Source organism: Protopterus annectens, chromosome 2.part1, assembly GCF_019279795.1.
Source record: "Protopterus annectens isolate FY-2018-M chromosome 2.part1, PAN1.0, whole genome shotgun sequence".
Lineage (NCBI taxonomy): Eukaryota > Metazoa > Chordata > Ceratodontiformes > Protopteridae > Protopterus > Protopterus annectens.
In genome coordinates, this window is record NC_056729.1 from 335,403,443 (window position 1) to 335,430,003 (window position 26,561).

The 26,561-nt window shown below is 37.9% G+C and overlaps 1 protein-coding gene across 1 annotated transcript in view; it reads left to right on the plus strand.

Annotated features, from left to right (window-relative positions):
• The window catches only part of ANAPC4 (anaphase promoting complex subunit 4), a 1,069,940-nt gene that overhangs the window by 755,683 nt on the left and 287,696 nt on the right, over positions 1-26,561 (plus strand). Inside the window, exons 21-24 of the mRNA XM_044062163.1 lie at positions 16,036-16,133; positions 17,795-17,856; positions 17,947-17,982; positions 20,269-20,370. Of these exons, the coding sequence (XP_043918098.1) occupies positions 16,036-16,133; positions 17,795-17,856; positions 17,947-17,982; positions 20,269-20,370 (298 nt within the window). The remainder of the gene's footprint in view (positions 1-16,035; positions 16,134-17,794; positions 17,857-17,946; positions 17,983-20,268; positions 20,371-26,561) is intronic.

Here is a 26,561-nt window from a genome sequence, read left to right on the forward strand (position 1 = left end):
AAATGTTTCATCTCCCAAGTTCCTGCTTACATTTATCAAGTATAGCAGAACTTTGTCAGAGATTTGGGATGCATGGCTAGGTTAAAAATGCCCTTGTGGTCATTAGCCTAGTAAACAACTATGAACCTATGAAACTATAAGAGCTGTTCTGGCCGTCTTTCTTTCTAAACTAGACCTGGAGTTCTACTCTCACCTCTTACTGGTTCTGAGGAGACTAGGTGACTTCTTTCATAACTTGGTTCTCAGTGGCTTCCGTTAACACATCTGGCACACTAAAATCTGGATAGTGGCTTTCCAGAGGGCCTATTTCTTGCAGCTGCACTGCATCTTGTCCCCTTGTGTGGAAAACTAGCTTCTGGAGACCCTGCCAGCAACTCTTTGGTAGCATCCATGCATTGGGTGCTTCTGCGATTGCAGGCCCTGCAAGAGGGTGGGGATTTCATAAACTGAAAATGGCTTCTCAGATTCTGTATCAGATGAGTACCTATAATAGGACAGAATTAGACACTTTTCTGAAAGAGGGCCCATGAAGTTATGTCCTTGACTATCTGGATAAGGATGCTAGGGAACACCCAGGCTTGGACTTGCCAACCCCATCTGCACATAATGGGGACTTTTGCACACTTGAGGATGTGAGTTTTGCATTGGACTGAGATGCCAGTGCAGTAATTGCGCACTAATGGGTCATCATCCTTTGTCAGACACATGCCACCATAACCTGGAGTGGTGGACAAGCCCCATTATCCCATTCAGTTTAATTACGAAGCTTACTTTCATGCAGCTGAAACTGTCACATGTCCTGACAACAGATGCTTGACCATGGGTACAGTCTCACTGATATAGCAGAGAAGATTCCTTTATCTATTCTCACTTTTCTCTTCGAATTCATGCTAAATTGTATAGTTCAGGAAAGAAGCACTTAAACTCATCTTTGTTGCCAATTAGAGGCTGAGAAGAGTGTGGTTTTAGTATTCCAGGTAGTTGGCAATACAGAAATCAGTTCCACTTAAGCCAAAGTAGTACCCCCAAGGTTGATGTGATAGCATCCTCCATCTCTGGGAGTGGGTCATATTTTAAATACTTTGGTCATCCCAAACCCTTTGGTTTAGGTTTCAGAGGTGAGTGAAGCCACCATGAAACTTATCATTGATCAGACTTACTTTGGTATGTGTAGATGGTTCCTTTTTTTATGCAGAGATATCATGTGTCATCTTATGGATTATCTTGCCTTATCTATATAATTCGGGTCTTGTCTTCTGTTAAACCATGTCTCCATCTGCCTGAGCTGGTGTTAGCTCAGGTGGATGTAAAAGATCCCATAGCACTTATTAAAAGGAGTAAGGGTTCTTTATTACAGCAACTTCAGATGTCATACAGAGAAGTTTAAAACAACACTTCATACAACGTAAAACATGTTCATCAGCCATTTTTCAACTAAATAAAGTAGATAAATATTAAATACTAAATACATTATTTAACTTATAAGAAATTGAATATTTAAGTGATGTTTTTAATTAAGTCAGAAATGCTTTGATCTTTTCTGTAGTTTCCTTCTCATTCCAACTTTTGTTAAATAGAATTTCTTTAATTTTAGCTGCCATATATGATAAACACATGCAATACATAATTTATCTGTGTTATCAAAATACTTATTTCTTTTTCCACACCTCACCTAACTGATATTCTCTGTATTCAAAATTTTCACCCATTCCCATCCATCACGCTTTGCTAACTTCTCCCATAATTATTTAACCATTTTACATTAAAAAAAATGTTCTGTAGATTTTAATTCTGTGCATACTAAATACTTTCTATATTCTATTCTCCTTTTGCAGGCACCTTTTTAATTATTAGTCACAGTAAAACATCTTGCAATTCTTCCCATTCCTTAAATCTTTTCCTTCTCTCTTTACTGGCCTCCTTTATTTTTAATTTAATGTTAATGGATATACATAACACATTCATTCATTTATTCATTCATATTTTCATACCAGTCTTTCCTTTTATCTTCTATATTTTAATATCTATTTATCACCTTATTATGTTCTTCACCAACTCTTAACCTTCCCCTTTTTCTATTCTTATATTTCTCCTATAATTTTTTTTCTCCTTTAACCATTTGTTTCAAAATTTTATATAAAAATAAACACTAAAAATAAAACTGGATTTTTAATCCTAACCTACAAATTGTTATTAATTATTTCTCCTTTTAATTGGTTTTAAACCTGAACCCCATAAAAAAACTTTAAAAAAATCTATACCTCTTCTGTAAACAACATAACTGAACCTGTGTATCCCAGTTTTCCTACTAAACATACCTATTTAATAAATATGCTTTCTTTTTCCCTAAAACTCTAGTTAAAAGTTCTCCATAAATTAATAACATATTTTATCCCTTCAGTCATCTCTAGCCATTGCAATTTCATAACTACCAAAGTATATTGATATTCTTATCTTTGTATTATTAAAGTAAATAGTACTTTTTTATTTCTCCAAAACCTGTACTTATTTTTTTATTATTTTTAACCCTAGGTAATCATTTTTCGAGTATTTTATTTACAGTAATTACATCTTTCATTCAATTTTTTTTCTGCTTGTAATGGCACTAATACTTAATGCAAACAGCAAACTATTCATTAAACATCCTTGCCTTACTCCATTTTGTATTTTTATTTCACAATTTGCCCTCACATTTGCAATTACTGTAGTTGCACCTTTATCATATACTTGCTAAATTATTTATAAAATTTTCTTATCCATATCATGACTCAACCAGATCCTTCATAATTGATCCTGATTCAAATTATCATATGCTTTTTCGATATCTGTTCCTACTATCCTAACTAAGCTGCCTTCTTCTTTTATACAATATATACTTCTTTCACATTTCTTAACATTTCAATCACTTTCCTTCCTTTAATTTCATATGTTCCCTGTCTCCATTATTATACATTACACTTCCTAATCTTCAATGCATTATTTTCTTCAAAGTTTTGTAATCTATATTGATCAAAGTTTTAGGCCTACAATTATGTAAATGTCTTTTTCTCCTTTTTTCAAATTAACTTTACCACTCTGTCACAAATACATTTCTTTCCATAACCCTGTTCTTTCCATTCATTCATGATTATTATGAAAATGTATTTGTGTCTTAACTCAATTTAAAAAAAGTATATAGTCTAATCTACCTACACCAGGCAATAAGCTTTCTTTAGCTTTATTTACAACATCTTCCATTTCCTCTGTACTAATTTCTTTCTTCAATAATTCATTTTTGTTTCTGTAAACTTTTCACATTCCCATTTCACTTTATACAGCTATCTTCTCCTCCTGATATTTTTCCACATAATTTATAGCAACATCTTTTATTTCATTTTGTTCTGTTATCTTATTTTACTTGTTTATTATTTTTCCATTGTCATATGTTGTTGTTTTTTCATAATTTTCCTAAAAAAATGATTTACTTCTTCTTTTTTCCTTTGGACTAAAAAACATTGTTTTATCAAGTTTTCTACCCTTTTCTTATTCTTCTGATGTAATACCCTTTGCTTAAACCTCCACATCATCTCTGTTGTTAAAACATATTCTTTTTTTTCTCCTAAACATCTATTCTGTGTTTTTTTATAAATTTTTAGCTTTTTACCTTGTATACTTCCCATCAGTCTGACCAATTCTTAAACATATGCCTGACAGGACAGTGATCCTTCCATTAATCTTTAAATGTTTCCTTTCCTTCTTCCATAATATCTTCATTGTTTATTGCTTTTAACCTTTTGCAACCTTATTATATCTCTCTTCTGCAGAATTAGCCCACTCTGCCATGTGATCGGAAAAGTATACTTCTAACACTCCCCATTCACTCTGTTTAAACCCTTCTGAATAAATCACTTAATCTCAATTTTCAGATCCCCTGTTTTACATGTATAATTGTTTTCCTATTTTTAAACCACTCAGCCATACAATTTGACTCATTTTTAAAAATCTTTTGAAACTTTACCCATTTCCTATCTTGGGTTGCAGTTAATGTCACCCATCAAAATAATATTCATGTTACTACATAAGGTTTTAATAATTCTAACAATTGTTCTGTTTCCTTACTGTTAATATAAATATAAATTATAATTGATCTCACTGGTTTCCCTTCTAACCTAATATCTTTATTTATTTATTTTTGCATTTGTTTACCGGGAAGGTCCAGCTGGTTACAAGTCCTTTTTCAGCAGAGGCCCAGGGAGAAAAGCTCCATGTAAAACAAATAAATGTACATAATTACATATATAAGTTCAACATATAATAAAATCCTGTGTACACATTAACAGTGTACTGGTGCATTGTATATCACAGAAAAATGTGTAGAAATACGGTAATTAAGCAGTTTTACAGAGTCAAAGCAAGAGTGGGTTCTAACCCTTTCAGAGATTAAAAATCAAAAGATGTCATGCAAAGACAAAAAAATATATACTGGTGCATAATATATCACAGAGAAATGTGCACAAAACAGTATATTAAGCAGTTTTACAGAGTGAAACATGAGTATGTTAACCCAGTCATAGATTAAAAAAAACAGTCTAACCAGGACTTGTGTATGTACATAGCCATGTTTTAGATAAGTGAATTGTTAGTATTTTTTTAAATGGGGTAAGGTAGTAAGTAGTAGATGTTATATGAATAGGCAGTGCATTCCAGATTTTAACTGTGCAGTTTCAGAAGAGGGGAGTCTGTGACTGATAATCTGTCTGCCTTAACTGTAATATGGTCTAAAATAGTGGTATTTTCATTCTTAAAACCATAGTTCCTACACATTTTCTATCTCCATATTCCATTCAGTTTTTCTCCCTAATAATTGTGTCTTCTCTTTTCTTTACATATAAATTGTGTATCCATTGCAGCCATTATGTCTGCTTTAACCTCCTCACACTTTTACCTCTTGGCTTAATTAATCATACTGTTAAGATTCAGGTAATGACTTTACAGTCACACATTTCTTTTTTTTTCTTTCTTTCAAGCTTTTCCTTCTAAATTTTCATGCCCTATCATTAACTCTTTTCCCAGTAGACTTTTTACTACTTGCTACCCTGTGTCTTCTTCATCACTTTTGATCCTTCTTTATCTGTATTAATTTCTTTCGTTCTCTCATGCAACTCTTTCCCACTTCTTTTCTCTCTCCTTCTTTTGAGATTGACTCTTCTTTTCCCAACTTCTCTGGAACACTAACATTCTCTTGCCTTATTTACTCATCTTCTTCCTGAGCAAATTTCTTTCCCTATCTTACAGTCCATCTACAAATGTCCTACCTGTGTATATTTGTGACGTTTTATTTCACATTTTTTTTTTTTTTGCATCGTGTCCCACCTCTCCCCCACACAAAACATTTCACATTTGTTAATCAGATAAAAAACTCTGGGGTTGTCCCTAATATTTAAAATAAATTCCTTTTATCTTCCACTTTAATAACTCTTGGCAAAAGTACATTTTTATTTTCATTTTCCATCGTTAGTATCACTAAACATTCCCATTCACCAGTCCATAAGCCCCTGTTATCATACAGTTTGTCAATTCCTTTAACATTATTACACTATTCTTCTAAATGCTTCTTCAAAATGTCTTTTTCAGTGTCCATAAGAAAGTATACTTGAATCAACTAATTTGCATTAAACTAGTCTAATCACCTGACACTGTTTTATTTCCCAACAAAAATTAGTTTGTAAGAACCTTTGCTGAACAAACTTGAAGTTCAGAGAGTTCTGATATATTACCTTCAGCATAACTTGAAAGAAAAACTGTTAGGTTTACCCTGTCTACCTTTAGGAAGTGAAACAATTTATAAACAGACCACGTTATTATCTCTTTGCCCATGTATTTAAAATATGTTATTTCATTAGTGGGAAATCTTGGGTTGCCCAGAGAAGGGCATGGAGATTCCCTGGAGGACAGACAACTCTCTCAATCATTGCAAAAGTTTTTCACTTTATTACTAGCAACAATTTCTTTGTAAAATTTTAGGTTTTGATTTGAGATATGTTAACACAGTTTTACTGGAATATTGAAAGGAAATCATGCTGTAGGTTTTATCTTAAAGTACTGCATTTTCCATTTTTGCAGGGGACAACTTCCCATATTAAGACTGTTGCGTGCAAAGAAATATAGGAGGTTACCAGGCTATTAACCCAGAAGTTATTTCAAGCCTAGCCATTTCATCCCAATGCAATACCATAGATACTCTAGTCAATACCCAAGATTTATTTAGTAATGACTGCCCTTGTCCAGGAGGGTTGTGGGTGCTATTCCCAGTAAGAATTTACAGTGCCCCATCCACTTGTCCAGGTTCCTTTTGAACGGTGTCATAAAGGTGCTCTGCTTCGCTTGAATTGGAAGCCTATTCCAAAGACGCAGCAGTTGCTGGGAGATAAATCTGTCCCTCCAGCATGTCCTATTCAAGTTGTAGGCCATATTTAGGTCCCTGGAACAGGTAGCTCTAGTCCCATTTGATTTACAGATGTGCAGCAAATTCATTAGATTTAGTTCTGAGATTGCTCTGTAAGCCAGGCATAAGTATCAGCTAAGAAGTCTGAACAATACTGAATATAGTGACAGGGACTTTAGTTGGTCTGTGTAAGGCACATGCGTCGTCTTAGAAGCCTCTGAGGTCTCTCCAATTGCTGCAGGTGCTTTGAACGGTACATGCCGAAATGGGCATTATACTCAACTATGGGCCTGATTAGTGAATAGTATAGAGGGGTTATAACCTCCTTATCTCTAGAGGTGATGCCTTTGCCAATCAAGTGTGCTGTGTAGAAAGCTTTCCTTACTGCAGTAGACACATGGTGGTCAAAGTTAAGGTTGCAGTCTACTTGTGATCCCAGATCTCTTACCACTTCGTAGGTACATAGGGTATTGTTAAACTGATGGTGTGAAGGGGCATTGTTTTTACCAAAGGGAATGATGATGCATCTCCTTGCATTCAGTTTGAGACTGTGACTAAGACACCAGTCATTGGTCTGCGTAAGACCCTCCTGAAGTATACTGACATCATTTGGGGATTCAGTAATTGCACCCAGTTTGCATTCATCCCACAAACGTGGTCAGCCACAGCCTGTTAATTTTGGCCTGAACTTCTGAGAAGTATATACCAAACACTAGGGAGCCTAGCACTGACCCTTGTGGCACCCCACTGATGACAGGTCTGATTGATGTGGAGTCACCCACTTTGATAATGTGTAACCTGTTTGTGAACCAGTTGGCAACCCATCTTACAACAAAGGGGTTTACATTCAGTTTGCTAAATTTATCGGTAATGCCTGAGTGTAGGATTTTTTCAAAGGGTATGCTGTGTGCGCACTTTGCCCTCGTCAGTGGCCCTGATCACGTTTTCAAAGAAATCCGCCAGGTTTAACAGTTAGGATCTGCCCTTGATGAAGCCAGATTGGGTCAGATCCAGGGTTTGGAGGTCGCCTATTTCTTTATTTATGACGTCCGTGATGATACATTCCATTGCTTTACATATGAGGCTGTTAGACTTATGGGGCTATAATTCGCTGGGCCTATTGCTAAGCCACTTTCGTGGAGAGAAATAACTGTTGCTGTTCTCCATTCTGCAGGAACAAAGCCAGTGGTTATTCTGTGATTGAATAGGGTACTTAATGGTGATGCTAGTTCATGTTTTAGTTTGTTTAGGAGACAACCTGGGATGCTGTCTGGTCCCATCAAGGTTGTGTTTTTTTGCCTTAGACAAGGCTTTAATGACCTACTGTTTGGATATAAAGTGGGGGGGGGGGAGTTGGGAGCAAGGATTGTGATAAGTTTGGAGGGGATAAGGGAGTGACATTTTCACCAAATCTGTCCGCTAACAGGTTTGCTATTTCTGCGGGATCAGTGTATGTGATACTGTTAGTCACTAGTTCGGCATATGCTTGGGTCTTGCCTTTTAGGTTACGTATGCAGCTGTAAAAGGCCTTATGATTATCCTTGGCTGTGGCTGCTAAGTTTTTTCTCAAAGTTACCCTTAGAGGATTTGACATGTTGTCTTATTTGCCTGTTGAAGCTAAGGAGGGTGCTTTTCCATTGTTGGGGCCTCGCTTTAAGCAACTTTTTGCATTTGTTGTAAAGTTTGTTGATGCTGGATATTCACCAGCTTTTCTTTTTCTTTTCTTTTTTTTTTTTTTTACTTGGGGCTCTGGCTTTGATTCTGTCTGGAACAGCAGGGTCTATACACTTATACAAGTGATTGTGCAGGGCTTTAGTGTAAGCTTTGGTGTGGTTACCACTTCCAGCTCGGGGGTGAGGCTTGGAATGCATTTATACCTTCCCCTAGGAGTGTATAGTTTTCTTTGGTGAAGTTTCTTAGTCTGACTTCACCCTTTGTGAGTTCTGGTGTTATTGCCAGTGCAAAGATGACTGGTTTGTGGTCAGATTTAACTAATGATGGTCTGACAGCTGCAGTGGTGCATCTGTTTGTCATGTTAGTGAGGACCAGATCAAGTATGTTTTTTTCCTCTTGTTGAGGTTTGAACAATTAGTTCCAAGGCATTTGAGTTAGCAAAGTCAAGGAACTTTTGTGCTAGTGAGTTAGGGCTAGAGTAGGTTTCCCAGTTGATGGTGGGATAATTGAAATACCCCATGACCAGAGTGTTTGGCAATATTTGGACTGACTCCAGTTTGGTCAAGTAGGCCTCATGCGCATCATGATCCATGTAGGGGGATCTATAACTAGTTATGACTTGTTTGGGGTTCTTACCACATAAATCTGAACTTGGAGTAACTCCATGGAATTGTCCAGTCTATCTAGTCAGTAAGTGAATTTATCTCTAATATAGATAGAAACACCTCCTCCTTTGGTTCTCACACGTTCATTTTGTGGTCTAAAGGTGTGGAAGACATTGCAGCCTTGCAACGCCGGGGTACTCTCTGAGGCCTTGAACCAGGTTTTTGTGACTGCACAGAAATCTCCATCCTGCAGTGACAGAAGTGCTTCCAGGGGGTGCAGTTTTTGGTTTAAGCTCCTAGCATTTAGCAGCATAGCTCTTATTTTGTTATGGTTGGCAATTTTCATGTTGGCAATTTTGTTTTTGAGACCTTGTCTAAAAAAGGCAGTATAGGGGAGGCAAGAGCCCCAGCAGCTGAAAGCCTAGTGGTGCTAGCTGAAAACGATCTCTGGTAAAGCAGCAAGGTTTGTCGACCATGTCATCCCAGGCTGTCAGAAACTGGATCCCCTTTGAATGACACCAAAAACTAAGCCAATTGTTGAAATCAATCATTTTTTGTTTATACGGTAACATAATTCTAGGTGAGGGTAATATGCTGCTCAGGAATAGGGCAATACCTACCTGGAACACATACTTGGAAGGCTCAATCATGTCTCTCTTCATATAGTCTAGTGAGGTACATCTTAGGTCGTTCAGTCCAGCATGGGCTATGACAGAGTCATACTGGTGCTTGTTGCCGAGAGACCTGAGTGCATGCGTGAGCTGATGACTCCTGACACCGTGACTTTCTCCTTATCTAACCTGGTGAGTGGGACATCCGTGTGTCTCACTATGGAGTCTCCAATGACAAGAACATTTGTTTTTTGAGTGTTACGCCTTAAGGGCACTGGTGTTGCTATGTGTCTTGGGTGCTATGTGAACTGTGTTAGTTGTACCAGTCTTTTGTTTTGGAGGTCTCTGGTGTTTTGGTAAGTTTTTTGAGAGAACTTCCACGTGTATTGATTTATGTATTGGATGCATACTGCATATAAGTAGTGGTATTATGTGCATGAGTAGTCATGGGTGAGTTGATAACCTCTTCAGTGTTACTGTTTTGAGTGCGAGAGAGCAGGGATTCAAAATTCTTGGTGTAGATACATCTCTTGCACTATGTGCTAGAGTGAGTTATTAGTAGAGGGTTGTCAGTGTACTTGAGGCAGTTGCTATGCAAGGCTGGCACTAGAAAAAAGGATAGTCCAACTGTCCATAATGCTAGGTTTGAAGAACTGTTATGACAAAGGGGGGGTGCTTTCAGGACTGACCTAGGAGGTGCTCTGTAGATTGGTATTTCTGACAGGGTTTTTGGCTGGTAGTTTAGTAGGTCACAGCTCACTAATTCCAAGGCAAATTCTTCACAGCCAGTTAGGGCCCATTTTACTAAACAGAAGAGTCTTTGCTTCACTTCAGGAAGTCCCCTCACCTGAGCATCTGTGCCCTTCTGAACTGGATTACTGCCCACTTAAGTATATTATCTGAATTGCAGATCTTAAGAGAATCCCAATGATCAGAGCAACCATCATCTCTCCCATCTCAGTTGTGAGAAAATGTTCTTTTTTGCAAGAGTTTCCTGAAATGTTACTGATGGCAAAAATTCATCCTTTTGATTGTTTTTTCTTTCATTTTAGAAGGGTAAAGGGACTGAATAGGGGAAGGTTCACCCTGCCCATTTATTGGTGGTCTTTCAACAGTGCTTGTGATAAAGAACAACTGAATGCAAGAATGTGTATCTGTTGTACGTTGTTGAACGTGTCTGGCAAAGATGTTCCCTGTATGGAGGGAGGATGGTTTTAAAAAATGGTTAATAGTTCTGCCTGGGACGTATTCAAAGATTTTGAGTTAAAATTGGTAATTGGTGCTGCTTAACTTTTTTTTTTTTTTTCATCTGTTTATTGTTTATGTAGCTTGAGCATTACCACATTGGAAGCATGCTCTTACAATGTAAAATACAGAGCTTTCAGAAGATAATGCTCTGAGGTCACCTCTCATTTATACATAACACAAGGGGTGGCCCGTGCTATTGGACTGCCGGACTGCAACCCCCCAGCTGTAAAATTAGAAAGAAAGCTAAATAAAATAAAATAAAACACAAAAAAATGATCGCAAATAGCGGACTTTCGCGCATGCGCACTAGTATTTCCAATATCCAGACTGCTGCTGAGACCGTCTGGAGCATGCGCAGACTGTCTGAACAGCAGTCCGGATAATGAAGCATTCAAGTGCAGAGATCCCAGAAGTCTATGCAGTTGTAACTGCATAGACTGTCACAGGAAAGGGATCGGACTCAGACTGCAACATTGGCAGGCTGGGAGTCTCGTCAGGGAAGGACATCTCGCGGGCGTAACAAAGCTGTGGAAGGATGTATTTAGTGCTGCTCCAACGAACGAAGCTGTGGAAGGATTTACCTGTCCCAGGTAGGGTGTGTGTGTGTGTGTGTGTGTGTGTGTGTGTGTGTGTGTGTGTGTGTGTGTGTGTGTGTGTGTAAAATGCCCCAGGTGCTACATGGTGGTGGGTAGAGAATAAGGCTTGAACACTACACCTTGGGCCCAGGTGGCAAGAGCCTGAATTCTCTACCCACCACCATGTGTAAAAATGTTGCAGATTTTCCCCTCATACTTGTTCTGTTCCTCATAAAATCTGTGGTTTCTGTATTTTTGTGTCCTTGCAAAGCCAGTAGTGCATTGGTAGCATTGTTGCCTGACAGCTATATGTTCTCTGGTTTGATTCTTGGCTGGGGTGCCTTACCTTCTGTGTGGAGTCTGTATGCCCTCCCTGTTTTTGTTTCCTCTAGTGTCCTCCCATCTTACAAAGACATGTGTCTGTCTGGAGTGTTTCTCCCTGGGCCTCTGCTAAAAATTAGCTTTTGTTCCAAGTCAGACTTTCCTGGTTAACATGTTAAAAATGACACGCATTTGAATGTCAGACTTCATATTCTACAGAAAGTGCATGGTAACACAAAAGCTTTTATTCTAGCAATTTTCTTAGTGTATAAGATGGATATTTGAAATTTGTCCCTATTTTTGGGACTGTATTTCCCCATTATTGGCTTCATCCAGGTTTTGTGCTAAGGTTGAGAGCTATGGTAAGAAGTGAATTCACTGAATATGTTTGGGGGGCTATATTCCCCCATTACTGGCTTTGTCCGGGTGTTTTTTGCTAAGACGTTGAGAGCTATGGTGAGAACTGAATTCACTGAATGTTAGGGGGCTGTATTCACCCATTATTGGCTTAGTTCAGGTGTTTTGTGCTAAGAGGTTGATAGCTGTGCTATGGTGAGAACTGAATTCACTAAATGGTAGCCATTTAAGTTTCTGTCTTCAGAGGATTTGGCATAGTGGTATGTTGCTCTGACTGTTTTGCACGGGATCCTGGGTTTAAGGCTTGGCAGTGAAATGTATGGTGGTAACACAGCATTTTATTCTAGCAACTTTCCAACATTATACAAGCAATGTTTAAAATGTGTCCCTGGTTTTTGGGCTTTTGTCTCCCCCTCCCCACAATAAACTTTGGCTTTTTCCAGATTTCTTTGTGCTGCAAAGTTCAGAGATACAACTGAGTGAGTAGATTTTACAAGGAGCTGAGAGCTGCAGGGGAGCAAAGGTTTAGTGCTGCTTATGCTGAGCCTGCTTGCATTGTTAATAGCACAACAGGTAGTATACTTGCTTTTGCTGCAGAAGGCTGTGGGTTCTACTCCCACAGTAGATAGATGCATTTCTGATACTGTACTGTGTTGCAAACGGGGTGGATGCGAAGATACCTAGTAACTATGAACCTGTTATCAGTTTGCCATCCATTCCCTATTGCGATATTGCTAGCTTATCATTTTTTTTAGTGTAAGATAGGCAATTTATTCCTCAAGGGTAACGGGCACTTTACTTGTAGATGAAATAATGAAATACAAAGTTGTTTGCTAGCAGCAACCTCTTCATTAGTTACAGATCTCCTTAATGTGGAATTATTTAGATGACTTTTACTTCTTCACAGATTGTGCATATGTACTGATACTGGTGGACTGTAGAAGTTTGAGTAGACTTTTATGATGGAAATGTTCTGAATTGGGCAGTTTTGTCATTACTGGTGCATGCATTTTGTTTCATTGTTTACTGGAAAAATTTCAAAACAATAAATTTAAAACACCCTCTAAAACTGTACTGTATTGTACAAGGAATATAATTTAATACAATCAGGAAGGTGTATGAAAGAGCATGTGTATGTTTTGTGTGCAAGGGGCCTGTGATTTGAAAACAGCCCAAACCCAAAGTTAATCTGCCACTGGCAAAATGTATTTTCTTTGAATGTGGGTTTTAATGCTGTTTCAGTGATTGTGAGTTTTCAAGGGCAGAGAAGTTTTAATGCTAAGTCTGTTCTCATTGTGAGACTGCATTGCTTTGTTTAGCAGATATGATATCTATTAGTGTTTGCACTGTAAAATGCAAAATAAAACTTTTAAATGAAGTCCAAATCATCACAGAAGTAAAGCAGTATGCACATTAGTGTTTATGGTAAATTGGGTGAAATAGCCAAGTAATGGTTCATTGGAATGGCTGTAAGGGGGGGGGGGGTTCTATTCGACCATGATTTTGTGAGGGGGGAAGGGCAGCAAACTCAGACAGCCCCGGCTGAACTATACCTCTCAACTGTCCAGATTTTTGCTTCTTATTTTTCGTTCGTTCCTCATAAAATTTGTGGTTTTCTGTCAAATCATTTAGGAATGAAGTCACTAAATAATGAAAGACACTGAGTTTCAGACTTCATAACCTTCAGAAAAATGCATGCTAAAGCAAGACCTGTTATTCGATCAACTGTCTCATTTTATACAAGAGCAATTTTTAGTACGGTTTATATGTTCCCCCCATATATTTGGCCTTGTCCAGATTTCCTGCATTAACAGGTTGTGAGAGGTACATGCAAATAAATTGCTTTATAGAATTAGGCATATCCAAACCTCTCAACTGTCCCTGATTTTGGCTCAAAATGTTGCTCTTCCCCTAATAATCCCTCCGCAAAATGGCAATTTTGGAAGAAAACATGGAGGGTTTACAATTAATAAATAACTGTAATAATCAGTTATAGATTACTTTTATTTCAGAAATGCATGTAGATTATTTTATTTTGTCAGCTGCTCAAGTTAGCAGTACTAATATTAAAAAGTGTCCCTTCTTTGACAGGTTCCCAGCTGTATTGTGTGGCTATTTTATATTTTTGAATCACATTTTTGGTCCATTTTTCATAAAATTGTGGGGTTTTTTTGGCAAATTAGTGGCAAATCATTAAAGACTGAAGTTAGAAAATAATGACAGACATTTCAGTTTCAGATTTCATACCCTTCAGAAAATTCATACTAATGCACAACCTACTATTCTATTATCTTTCTAAGTTTATAAGAGCAATATTTAAAAATTGTCCTTATTTTTGGGCCTTTGTCCCACTTCTATGTATGGCTTTGTCCAGATTTCTTGCTCTGAGGTTGAGAGGTATGACAAATGTGTCAGGGCCATCGCAGTGAGCCAGAGACATTTCAAATTGTGACATACTTGTTTTACCCCACTCCCCCATGTAGTGACTCTGGATGTGTCCAAGCAAGGCAAGGAGCAGTTATGCAGTGTAAATGTGCAGACTATCCCCCCATCCAAGGTAGACACAAGTACTACAATGGCTTTTCATGTGTCCTTAATTTTGCAGAATGTTCTGGTTTCTGTCCTATTTTTATACTGTTGATTTATGCTTATTATTATTCAGAAAGTGCCTGCTGCTCTGTGTTTAAGTAGCAGTGCTTTAATGACCTTCTGGTAAGCTTGTCTGAAATTGTAAGATGCAAGTAAGTTTTAATAAAAGCATACTGTTAAAGAATTGCCAACATTGAAAGCCTTTCTGTTGTTGCCATGCAGATAATACTTACATAACTAGATAACATATAAGCCTTGGTTATTGAAATGCATATGACAGTATTTGTAATAAAAGACAGGATTACATTATTTTAAGAGGTCATTACAGGCTTTACCTGCAAACTAAACAGAATGCCAATCTATCATGTGTGGTCCATATCCTGTGCAGTAATCCTTTAAGCAATGTATGTTGAGCTTCTTTCCTGTTTGCTTTTCATTTTTTACTTTGATCATGTTTTGCCCATGAAACAAGTAGATAGTTGTTGTCAGGCAGCAGGTCTTTTTTGGATAAGAAACATTTTTACAAGTGGGGGTGTCACAGAGATTGCTACTTTCAGCATGTTACTTGGTACTTTAATAAAGCTGAATATAAATTATAATTAGAACTGGAGTACAAGGAGAAGTGTTTTGAGTTGAGTGCTGCTTGATATTCTTATACTTGATTTTGACTAGCATTCCAGTAATGTATTTAAAAAGTAATTTATTTTTCATGCCTCACAACCTTTTTGTTTCCATCTAGATATTAAGTAAGCTGTCATGCAGCCAATGGATTGAAATATGTTTTTTCTTCTACACTTCATTTTGTCTTGATTGGACTCTCATAATGATGGTTTGGCACCCAGGGCAGAGAATTTAATTAAAGTTACAGTTTTTGTGGTTTTGAGCATAGCTCCTCCCCTTTCTAGTTGGCCACACCCATTCCCATTGACCCCACACATTCAGCTGTCTCCTGCAGCCCCCCTTTGATTTGAAGTTGCCAGCCGCCACTGCATAATACATTTATAAGAAGTTCTGTTTGCTCATTGTTACAGGAAAAATAATAATAAGCAGCAGTCTGATTTTTAAGAGAAATATTTGGCATATTTATTAACTGACAGTACAAGTTCATACCACATTTGCAAAGAGGGGTGTTCTGTAAGTACTGAAACAAACCTGTAAGGGGTCCACTTGCAATTTGAGAGGGAACTGCTGACCCTCATACCTGCTACCTTTTTTGTAACAAATTTGGGGAGGCTATGCACAAACCTGTCTATCTACACTAAATAAAATGTCACTCAAAATTGGTAACAGATTACAATTTTTGTGAGAAACGGTATGGTTGCTCACTTTCCCCAATAGATCATTCCTGTCTAGACAGACGATTTGTGGTTGGTTTCTCTAGGACAGTTTTACCAATTTGTCAAACTTGTGTATTTAGCCTCTCATATGCATTTTTCAAGACCGTGAGTTTCTGGTTGGCATGACAAATTTTTTTATGGAAATGTTAAAACAAAATCTGTACATCATGCAGTGTAAGTAATCAGACTTTTATAAAATTGCAACTAATTGCAGGAGTTGTAAGTCTCATTTTCTTTGGGACATCTATTTATTTTATTAGCTGCTGTGTGTAAAATACACTTTTTTGTTTGTAGACAGTCCTCTGCTTTTCCCATACTATCCTCAAAAATCACTCCACTATGTGAAAAGACGAATGGAAGGAATCATTGACCTATGTTTACAGAAACCATCAGTAAGTGACTTCCTTATGAATATGTTATCAAGAAAGATAAAAGTATAGCTACAGATATAGTAGAGACTAAATTAGCACTTACAAACCTTTATTTGATTTATGTGTCCCAGTCGTTATGGACTAATGTTGCAATGAGAAAATGTCTGAGCACCTTAGAGGCTTTTTGTTTCTAGGCTGTAGAAAAAAAGTAGGACTGCAGTACCGATTAATCCACTGAACTACTAGAATACAGAGGTAAGATGATACCATATTGTCATGGTTTGTACACTACAGCTGCTGTATCTTTCAGACTAATTTGAATTCGTCATCAGGAATTAAGTTACTGATGCTTGATAATGTAATGTTTACAGCTGTAATGTTTACACCACTACTTGCTAACAAGGACAGTTTATAAAATACCAGTGTGAAAATAAAAATCTTGGCATACAGCTCAGATCTTTAGTTTCAGAAACAGACTGCATGTGTGTGTGTGTGTTTGTAATTTAGGTGGCAGATTTAATGGTCTTTTGCAACAGAAGTCCTTCCTTTAGTGATGCAGTGGAACCAGTGTTCATTTAAAAGAGATGGAATAAACAGAACACCCAACATTAATTAGTTCATGTCAACAAGTATGAAATTTTATGGGAAATTAAATCTCAATAAATAAAGATATGCTTGAAAATTAGTTAAATCTGAAGAAAGAAAACAAGAAGTTAAAATGTTTGTCTATTAATATGTCTTAGCATAAAGTCTGAGTGAGACAAATATTTTGATTTAAAGCATATATATGATAAAAAAAACAATAATGTCTAGGTGGTAATGTTGTGCTGTGAAAAAAAAAGCAGGGACTGCCAAGAGAATAAGATGCTAGCAAAGAATGTGTGGCTGTCTCTAAATTGTGAATGTGAATACATGTAAACAGAGAACTCAGTCTCCTTAAGACAACATTAAAACATGAGGGTAGGGTTCTGCAAAAGATTTAAACCTTTACAGATTAATAAAAGTCATGGCTCAGTTGATGGTGGTTGTGGTAGTATGAAAGCATTAGTGATGATTTGGACTGTAGAGAGACTAACCAGGGTAACTTTTATGGCATGTCAGTTTAATTGTGCATTACATGTTTTCACATCACCAAAGCAATGTATAGATTGTGGCATTGAACTGAGTTGGAATAGGGCAACGATAGCACCTAGGAAGAACTCTAAAATTTTCTTGGACAGCAATTAGCCTTGCAATGAATTGCCTTCATGCCTTTGTACTGATGGGTAATGTTAAGTGGTGATAATACGGTGTAAACTTACTAATTTGTGTAATGGAGAAAGCTTATAAAAACAGAGCTTAATTGTTCACTTCAGCATAAAGAAGAGTAAAAGGAGAGATTTCATAAAATTAGTGGCCCACCTTTTGGAAAAGTTATCAACAGTTTTTTTTTTTTCTTTAAGCAGTTTTGTAGAGGAAAGTCAACCTGCAGTAAAGGTGCTGTCTGACAAAACAGTAGTGTAGTTGTTTCATTGATGAACTGAAGCTGTACAGGCGTGAATTCTAATGGCCTGAGAGGCATGCGAATGAATATTAGTGTACTGGGAGCTTTTATTAAATGCCATTGCTAAACCAGATAGACTGTGGGTTTTTGTATGTGCCTTTGTTTTCACTGCCACTGTTATATTTCCATTTTTTTCTAGGAAACAATTGGGAAGTCAATATCACAAGCATTCTGTATGCCACTATACAGAGTACAAAAAAGGTTTTACTTTTAGTACCTTTCTGTATCTTCAAAATTAAGTGTTTTGTGCATCAACAGTAATTATTCACTATGTACTGTTTTGTTTAACAGGGAACCCATACCAGTATCTCTTGAGCTGCCATCACTGTGAGTATTCTGTTTTGATTTTGTGATTGAGATTAACAACTGTATTTTAAAGGTTCCTTTCCTGAAATGATCATAGAACATTTCCAAGCTACATAATTTGTTGAAAAAAAGACCTAATTTTATTTTGAGAATTTTTTGGATGTTCATCAGGGAAAAATTCATTATTAGAAAAGGAGGAAAACAGATAGGAGGAAGAGGATGGAAAAAATCTGGAATATGAAGTTGAAAAGGGCTTTTTGGCATACCATGGTATACTAAAACTCCACTTATACCCTGGCTCCATGTCACAGAGATGGGCCTGTGACTGCGACCCAGGTGAGTGGGGTTTGATTAGTGACCTCAGCAGTAGAAGAACCATTTAGGGAGTTGGAGAAGTGAAAGGACATGACCCACTTGCCTCTCCTTGGGGTGGGGTGAAGTGGGTTGTGTGCACTTGGGAGTACAGTAGGTAGGTACAGTTTCTCGGGCAAAGACCAGGTAAACCACCTCCTGTGCTTTTGGGGAGAGGGCTAGAGCTATTTGAAGGGAACTGAGGGGATATCCTTCACCTTCAGCCCAAGGCATATCCCCATTTCCAGAGCTTTGCAAAGTACACTTAGGGATAGGACTGCATAAAAAATCATGAATTATCCCTGATGGATTTCTAAATGATAGCTCATCCTGCTCGTCCCTTCCTCATGGGAATAGGACCGCATGGACTGGGAGGAGCTGATTAACAAGCTGTGGAGGGCATGCATTATTTTAGATAAACATTAATACTTCCTTATTCTGGGTTAGTTATAACTAACAGTGTTTAGCAGAAGAAGAGAGTCATTATATCTTGGATTGCTTACTGCACTGCCTCACCAAATATCCACAGACCCTTTGAGTTTCAATGCCCAGGTGAGGTGTTCAACCTATAAGTAGATACCTCTGTGTCAAAATCTCTGCCTCTGCAAGGGTAGAGAAGGGACATCCCTGTAGGGAGTTGGGAAGGTTTTGTCAATCAGTCCTAGTCCTTTTTCATTTTCAGGGAGATTTAAACATAATGTGAACATTCCCCTTGGTGCTGTTTCCATTAGAAAGCCAAAGAACGAACATATCTGCAGTGCTGGGTTGTCTGTAGGTGTTTGAGGACCAGTTTCTTCAGTTTCTAACTGCGTGAACACAACTAGCTAAGATCAAAGGCCTTACACTCAGCTTGAAGTGAATGTGCAAAACTGTTGTACATTTCTCTGAGGAGTTTTTTTTTCCCATTGCTTTAATTTATTTTGGTTACCATAATTTTCATTTTACCCAGCCCCAAGTGCCTGACATCCACAGTGGGTCTATCAGCATTCCTCTTACCACCCCTGGACTTAATCTGGTTCGGTCATGAACTGACCATCTGTGCTTCCATCCAGTGTTTTGTTTGTTTTCTATGCCCTACCCACTTTCCCTTTCCCCGCCCCACCCCCATGGTTACATCAGAGGGCAACTCCCCTCTTTGGACTATGACTGTCCTTATGAAGTGTCACCAACAAGCACCTTTCTCCCGGGTTGGGCACAGCCAACCTTTCCTACCACTCCAGCAGTTAACAAGCTGCCAGTTGAACTTGTATTGGATGGGCTGTAGTCGTGGTTTTATCCCACTCCACCACTGGAGTGGCAAGCTCTTTTTCCCATTTTTGAGCAGCAGTGATATTAGTGTAATTGTAAAGGGTGTCTGGAGGGAGAATGCAAATGTGGTTATTTATGTGTTCATGGAAGGGATTTAAGGAAAATAAAAGCATGCTCTTGGTATCTTTGGAGCAGTTTTTCCAATCAGTCATGCTTTGTAAGGGAAGTCTGTAATATAGGCCATTTAAATTTCACTCAGTTGACTATTAACAGTGGCATGCAGATAAGTCAGAAATTTGAAATAGGAAGGTAGCAGTGCTGTTGCAGATGACCAGATGAGTTCCTTCAGTGGAAAACAAATTAAAACAGAAAAATGGTATTGTTTCAGTATTCATTTTGAAAGTTTGCTGTTTCAGAGAGTTTGGTATGTCCCAGATTGCTGTATTTTTTCAGTTTAAGTAAGTGGGAAAATACTGAATTTAGACTGCAAGGGAGAGAGAAATATGAACATTAACCTTTTCTTGTGTTTTAATTGTGTTAATATCACAAAACAGTAGATTTGGGTATTAGATCAGAGAAAACAAGATTGCTACTTCAGGGGATTTCATAAGATCTCTTGTGTTTTTTCATTCCTTGTAAGTGTATCAGTGGAATGTTTGTATGAGCAGTTACCTTGAAAGTTGTCAAATTCACTTTTTTTCTTTTTAGGTGGAACAGTAAGTCTTCTGACTTGCACTATGTAGTATTTACAATGCCTGAGCAGTCACCTTCTATACTTTACTTATTAAGGAGATCAACAGATTCATCTAGGTAAGATATTTGTAGTCTGAATTCATTGCTGTAGTAGAATATATTTTAAATATATAGAGAATATTCATTTAAAATAGATTCCCAACTGTCTTAAACCAGTGATATCACTGCTTGATTTTTCAGTTGCCTAGTGTCAGCTTTTCAGTGTATGATTTCAGATTTCACTAATCATAGCTACTTCTGGACTGAAAACGTGACCTTCTGATTCCTGCATCTTGGTGTAGTTTGTCTCTCTGCTCACCTTCTTTTGACTGGGTTGGTCTCAGTAGGTCAACAGCCTATTTTCTGGGGAAACGCAAAGTGGTATATATTCTGTCCAGGGATAATTTGACCTGGGCATGAGGGAAACTCCCTTACTCTGTCAGCAGGGAGCACTGTTGGATATGCTTTGTGACAGAGATGTGTGCATTTATGGAGAAGATAATGGTTGATGGACAATGTAGGAGAAAAGGAAAATAGAGAAGTATCTTTCTCCTCTTCCCAAAATTTGCCAAGGAAAGAGAAGCAGGAGAACTGAGCATGAGAGAAAGTAAGGTTGTTATATCATTTGCTAGAGACTAGACAGTAAAATATCTACCAGGTAAAACAGTGAAATGAAACAGCATCTCCAAGTCACAGCTGAATTTATTTATTTTATTTATTTAACATTAGTTTACCGGGAAAGTCCGACTTGGAACAAAGACAGTTTTCAGCGGAGGCCTGGGGAGAAATGCTCCAGATGCATGACTTTGTAACGTGGGAGGAAACCGGAGCACCCGGAGGAAACCCACACGAACATAGGGAGGACATGCAGACTCCGCACAGAAGGCACCCCAGCCGAGAATCGAACCAGAGAACCTCTTGCTGTGAGGCAACAACGCAACCACTGCACTGTCCTGATTCCCCAGAATCACCATGGAGCTGTGATAGGATGAGAGTTGTGGTGGTAACCACAAATGCAGAAGCAATAGTGGAAAATGAAGATATGGCAGCAAATGATTGGCAACTGGATAGAATCTTCACATCAGTGTCCTGAAGAATGAGGACAGTCCTCCTAGCATTGCAGGCTTTCCAGGACCTTCTCCCTAGACTTGTGATTTCCATCCAAACAGACAATATTTTGGTGGTTTCGTACATCAACAAGCAAGGGGAGAACATGTTCTTACCCATTGTGTCACAAGGCCATGATGGTTTGGCAGTGGGCAATGTCTTCTGTCTTTCTGATAGCAGCATGCATTCCAGGGAAGTCCGGTGTGTTAGCAGACAAGTTGAGCAAGTCCATTCTTTTACCTCATGACTGGTCCCCCAACCCAGCAGTGGAAGAGCAGATTTTCTGCAGTCTTGTGCCACCCCCTCCAACACCTAATGCAGCAATTACTTTCCTCTGATCCCACAAGAGGGGGAGTCCCCAAAGGACACTGTGGTTTATATTTGTCCCCCGGATCCCCTATATGCATATCTTCCCACTCCTCTTATGCCAAAATTCCTGCAGAAAGCAGTGTAAAGAAAGGCTTCATTGCCCCCTTTTAGCCTTCACAGGTGTGGGTTCCCTATCGTTGGCCTAATCTGATGTGTCCTGATGGGCGCTAGACTCGGCTCCACACCTTCTTGCTCACCAGTCCAGAATGCCTCACCCGGATATTGCAGCCCTCAAGCTAACTGTATGGCTTCTCCAGTTGCTATGATGGCTAGACAGTCCAGCCTTTCTTCACAGGTCATACATATTTTGATATCTTCACAGAAACTTTCTACTAGAAAAGTATATAGAAGTAAGTGGAAGAGATTTTCTATTTAGGTGCCCAGTAGGGACACAGATCCATTCTCAGTTCCTGTCACTACTATGTTAAATGTTCTGGCTGACCTTTTTCATGGCAGAGGTAGCTATCATGTAATCAAAGTCCAGTTGACTACCATTTCCAGTTTTCACAAAGGAGAAAATCAAAGTTGCTTATTTGAAGTTATGTAAAGGCTTCTTAAGGAACACTTTTCTCCTTCAGCCCCTCTTAGGGATCCCTTTCTGCCCAGCGACATTACTGTCCTCCTTCAAGCATTGACGAGACATCTGTTTGAACCTGCAGCTACAGCTGAACTGAAATAGCTTTGTAGGAAGACAGTGTTCTTAATGTGGTGGTTACTTCCACTCAAATGATATCAGAACTTCAAGCTCTTTCTTGTAAGTCCCCATATTTGGTATTCCACAAGGGCAGGGTATCACTTATGATCAATCCTTACCTTCGCCCCAAGATAGCTTCAGAATTTTCTCTGAACAAAGCCATCAATCTTCCTGTTTTCTTCCCTTTGTTTTCTAATAAGGGAGAATACATGCTACACCTTTTGGATGTTCACCAACAGCTCAAATTTTATTTATTTCTGTACTAAGAGTATTAGAAAGAATGACCAGCTTTGTGTGTCTTTCTCTACTGTTAAATTGAGTAAAGGAGTTCCAAAAATAGCTCTATCAAGATGGCTATCAGACTGCATTTCTCATGTATATAAGGAGAGGTGTCTGACGGTGCCTGGCACTACCAAGGCTCATTTTGTGAGGACAGTTGCTATTTCTGCTGATTATTTTTCCAGAGTACCTATTGATGACATTTGGGCAAAAGCTATTTGGTCTAATGTACATTTCTTCATATCTCACTACAAACTGGACTTGCAGTCTAGGTCCAGTGCATATTTTCATTCAGCTGTTCTCTGGAATATTCTTCCATGAGACCACCCAAGATTTGGAGTAGCTGGGGACTCTGTCATATCAGTTGAGGACAGACAGACGAGACAACATCCGTGTTGTCTGCTTCTGTCCTCCTCAACTGATGGGTCTTCAGATGTTTATATCCGAGGCTCAGGTTTCTCCCCTTACCCATAATTGTCGTCTATGCACTGATTTACCTCCTATCAAGTTTGTCTACTACAGGAAGGACATTTATACCCCCATAAAAGAAGCAAATCCTGTCAGTGCATAAAGGTATCACTGGGATACAGATCATAGAAGTAACATGATGAGGCTTTGGCGAGATCTGTACTGTCTCTCCAGAGCCAAGGAATTGTGAAAATGAGATCTGGTAGAGGATAGAGGGATAATAAGTTGAAGAAGATAGAAACAGACAACATGGATCTGTCATTGTGGTAAGTATGTAACTTTCTTTTATTTAAATATGAAGACTTGTATGTAATGTTCATAAAGGGGAAGGGACATGCGAAACTTGTAGTGAGTGAAGGCATATTACTTCGAATTATTGCATTAAATGGATAAGACATAGATCATCTGAACATATTTGGCCCGACTAAAAGAGCAAAAGAAAGTATAAACAAAAAAGGAATGACAAGATGAGAGCAAGGACAGAAGGGTAGTGACAAAGGAATAATTCAAGTTGCCAAAGTGCAAAAAAAAAAATGAAACCAAAAAGGAAAGCTGCTTTTATTATAAGAATTGATAGAGGAAGGTGGTGAAGAAACAGATGAAAACAGTAATAAAAAGGCACTATAGCTGGTGCACTAATTAAGAAAGAGTAGCTAGAAAATAAATGAAGCACAGGCAAATAAATATCACAAGTAGATTATTTCTTTTGTGAGAAAAAATAGACCTGAGTGGAGTCCAGTAACAGTTAATCTGAATAGTGTGATGGGTTAAAGAAGATAATAGATTGCTTACTTGTAGACCTCACAAATGTATGACAGCTTATTGTGAGCAGGGAGGGAAGAGCTAAAATATATAAAATAGTAAAGGAAGTATTGCAGAATGCTCACTTAGTGTACCTAGGCTTGAATGAGACCAAATTACAAGACAGGTTCTTTAAAAAAATAATTATTATATATTTGATAAGGGTGATGTCACAGCTAAGAGTGAATTATACATACAAGTTTTAGAGAATGATTATATTAGAATATACTTTGGAGAAATTAGAGAGAGACATTTAAGAGGTTTAAAATATATATGTTTAAACTGGATTATGATAAAGGAAGATGGACAAAATTACAGCTTTGATTGGCTCACAAAGAAGTGAAATAGTTTTATAAATCAAAGATAGAGAGTGGTAGATGTAGATAAAGTGTGAATCTATGAAGTATGTATACAAGGAACTAAAAGTTACAGAGCAGAACAGAAAAATAAAAAAGTATTGTAAAAGGTGAACTGAGAATATGGTAGTTACCTTAGAAGGTATTTGATTTAAATGAAAAAAAGAGTAACTATGCTATGCAAGAAACAGAAATATGCAGAGGAAAACGTGGGAAACGGCATATATTGACTAAATATGAAATAAAGTAGGGAAGTTATACTGTGAGATAGAAGAAATGCAACATGTAAAAGAATATCAGACATACTCAGAAAAGGGGGAACAGAAGATAAAGTGATGGAAGGATATATCAAAATCAGTTAAAAATATATTACCAAGAACTAGAAAAAAAAAAAAACAATTGAATAAAAATAGCCTCTGGGATGGATGTTTGAATGGCTGATAGATAAAGTCATATAAGTTCTAAAATAATAATCTGAAGAATATACAATGAATTTTTAAATACATGAATGAAAACATGAAAAAGAAACTAGACATTTGGAGACCAGTAATTTTACTGGGTTGTGATTGTAAGGTACCAGAGAAGGTAATACAGAGAACACTGAATAAAGGTTTAAAAGAAGAAGCCTGTGAAGAAGTAGGAGTTATAGCAAAAAGCAAAAAATGTAAGAGGACGCTTTGTTAGTTAAAGAAGTGGCTAACATATACAGGTTATATATAAGTAATGCTTTCATAATAAAAGACAAAATATTGTGGATATTGGTTGAGAACTATAGGTTGGGAATGAAGTTTAGTAGATGCTATAGCGAAATATATAAAACATCATGTCATAGATCAATGCTAAGTGGGTATTTAGGAAAGAAAATGTATATAAATCAAGAATAAAGTAAGAATACCTGTTTAGCACGGGGTTGTTTGCATTTGGTAATGGTAAAGTAGTATGAGATATTAAGGTAAAAGTAAGGAAATGCCGTTTAAGGATAAGTAATAGTATTGTGTATCCAGTTATTCAGATGTAATGTATGTGATATCACTGTGGTATACAAAAGTGAAAAATGGACAAAATAAATTTTGGATGTAGTAATACAGTCTTTGGATGAACTCGGCCCAAGCCTGAATAAAGATGAAAATAGAATGTGTGGTTATGATTGAGATATTACAATGTGTGGGTGGTAATGGAGATTTTCAGACATAATGAATATAATTCAGAAGGAAAGAATGAACAACAGAAAGTTGGAAAGAAATATTTCATAAAATGAAGACAGCATAATGGAAGGCAGTATATAATGTCATAGACAAAAAAGGTACATTTGAATATTTTATTTTCCATGTCCATGGAGAGTTACATAGTAGTATATGTATTACCAGAGCAATCTGAAAGCTAGTTGTTTGAACATACCTGAAAATTCACAGACAGCCTGACTGCTTCGACTAAGAGCTGCAGTGAAAAGAGGCTGTTTCCTCTACAGTATTTTGCAATTTTATATGTTTTATTTCCTGTTTGATGGATAGGGTGGCACAGCAGATAGTGATATGACCTCACAGCAAGAGGTTCACTTATTTGATTCTTGCTGGAGTGCCTTCTGTGTGGAGTCTGTGTCCTCATTGTGTTTGTGTGGGTTTCCTCCAGGTGCACCAGTTTCCTCTCTCATCCCAAAGATATGAGTAGGTGGATTGGGCACTCTAAAACTGCCCATAATTGTCAGCGTTTGGTATGAAAGAACAACTGCTGGCTCTAGCTGGTTGTCACTGTTGAAGTGACACTCCGCCCACATGTGGAAAAATGGGAAAAAGGGGTTGTGGATGGATAGAATGGGTAGATGGACTGGTTGAGAGACCCTCTTCAGCAACAACCCAGGAAAATAGGCAATAAATAATGGAAGTAAACTTAAGATGTCCTATTCTCATGTTGCAGTATTCATAACAGTAGGGAGTTGCTGCCAGCAGCACCACCGTTCGGCCAGTATACTAAAGCCTTTTTAGCGGAGGGTAAGTGTGACGTCCCTTACCAGGGCTATAAACCGACGTTGAGTATAAAAGTGATGTCTGCATGTACCCTCATCAGAATTTTTCTGCTGCAGTGAATGTCGGACTCCTGTTTGCCAGTTCTGTAAGCAGATCGCATTTCTTCAGATGACCAATTACGATTTCGTTCAAGACCAGACGACCGCTTCTTCGACCGATACAGATAAGTGC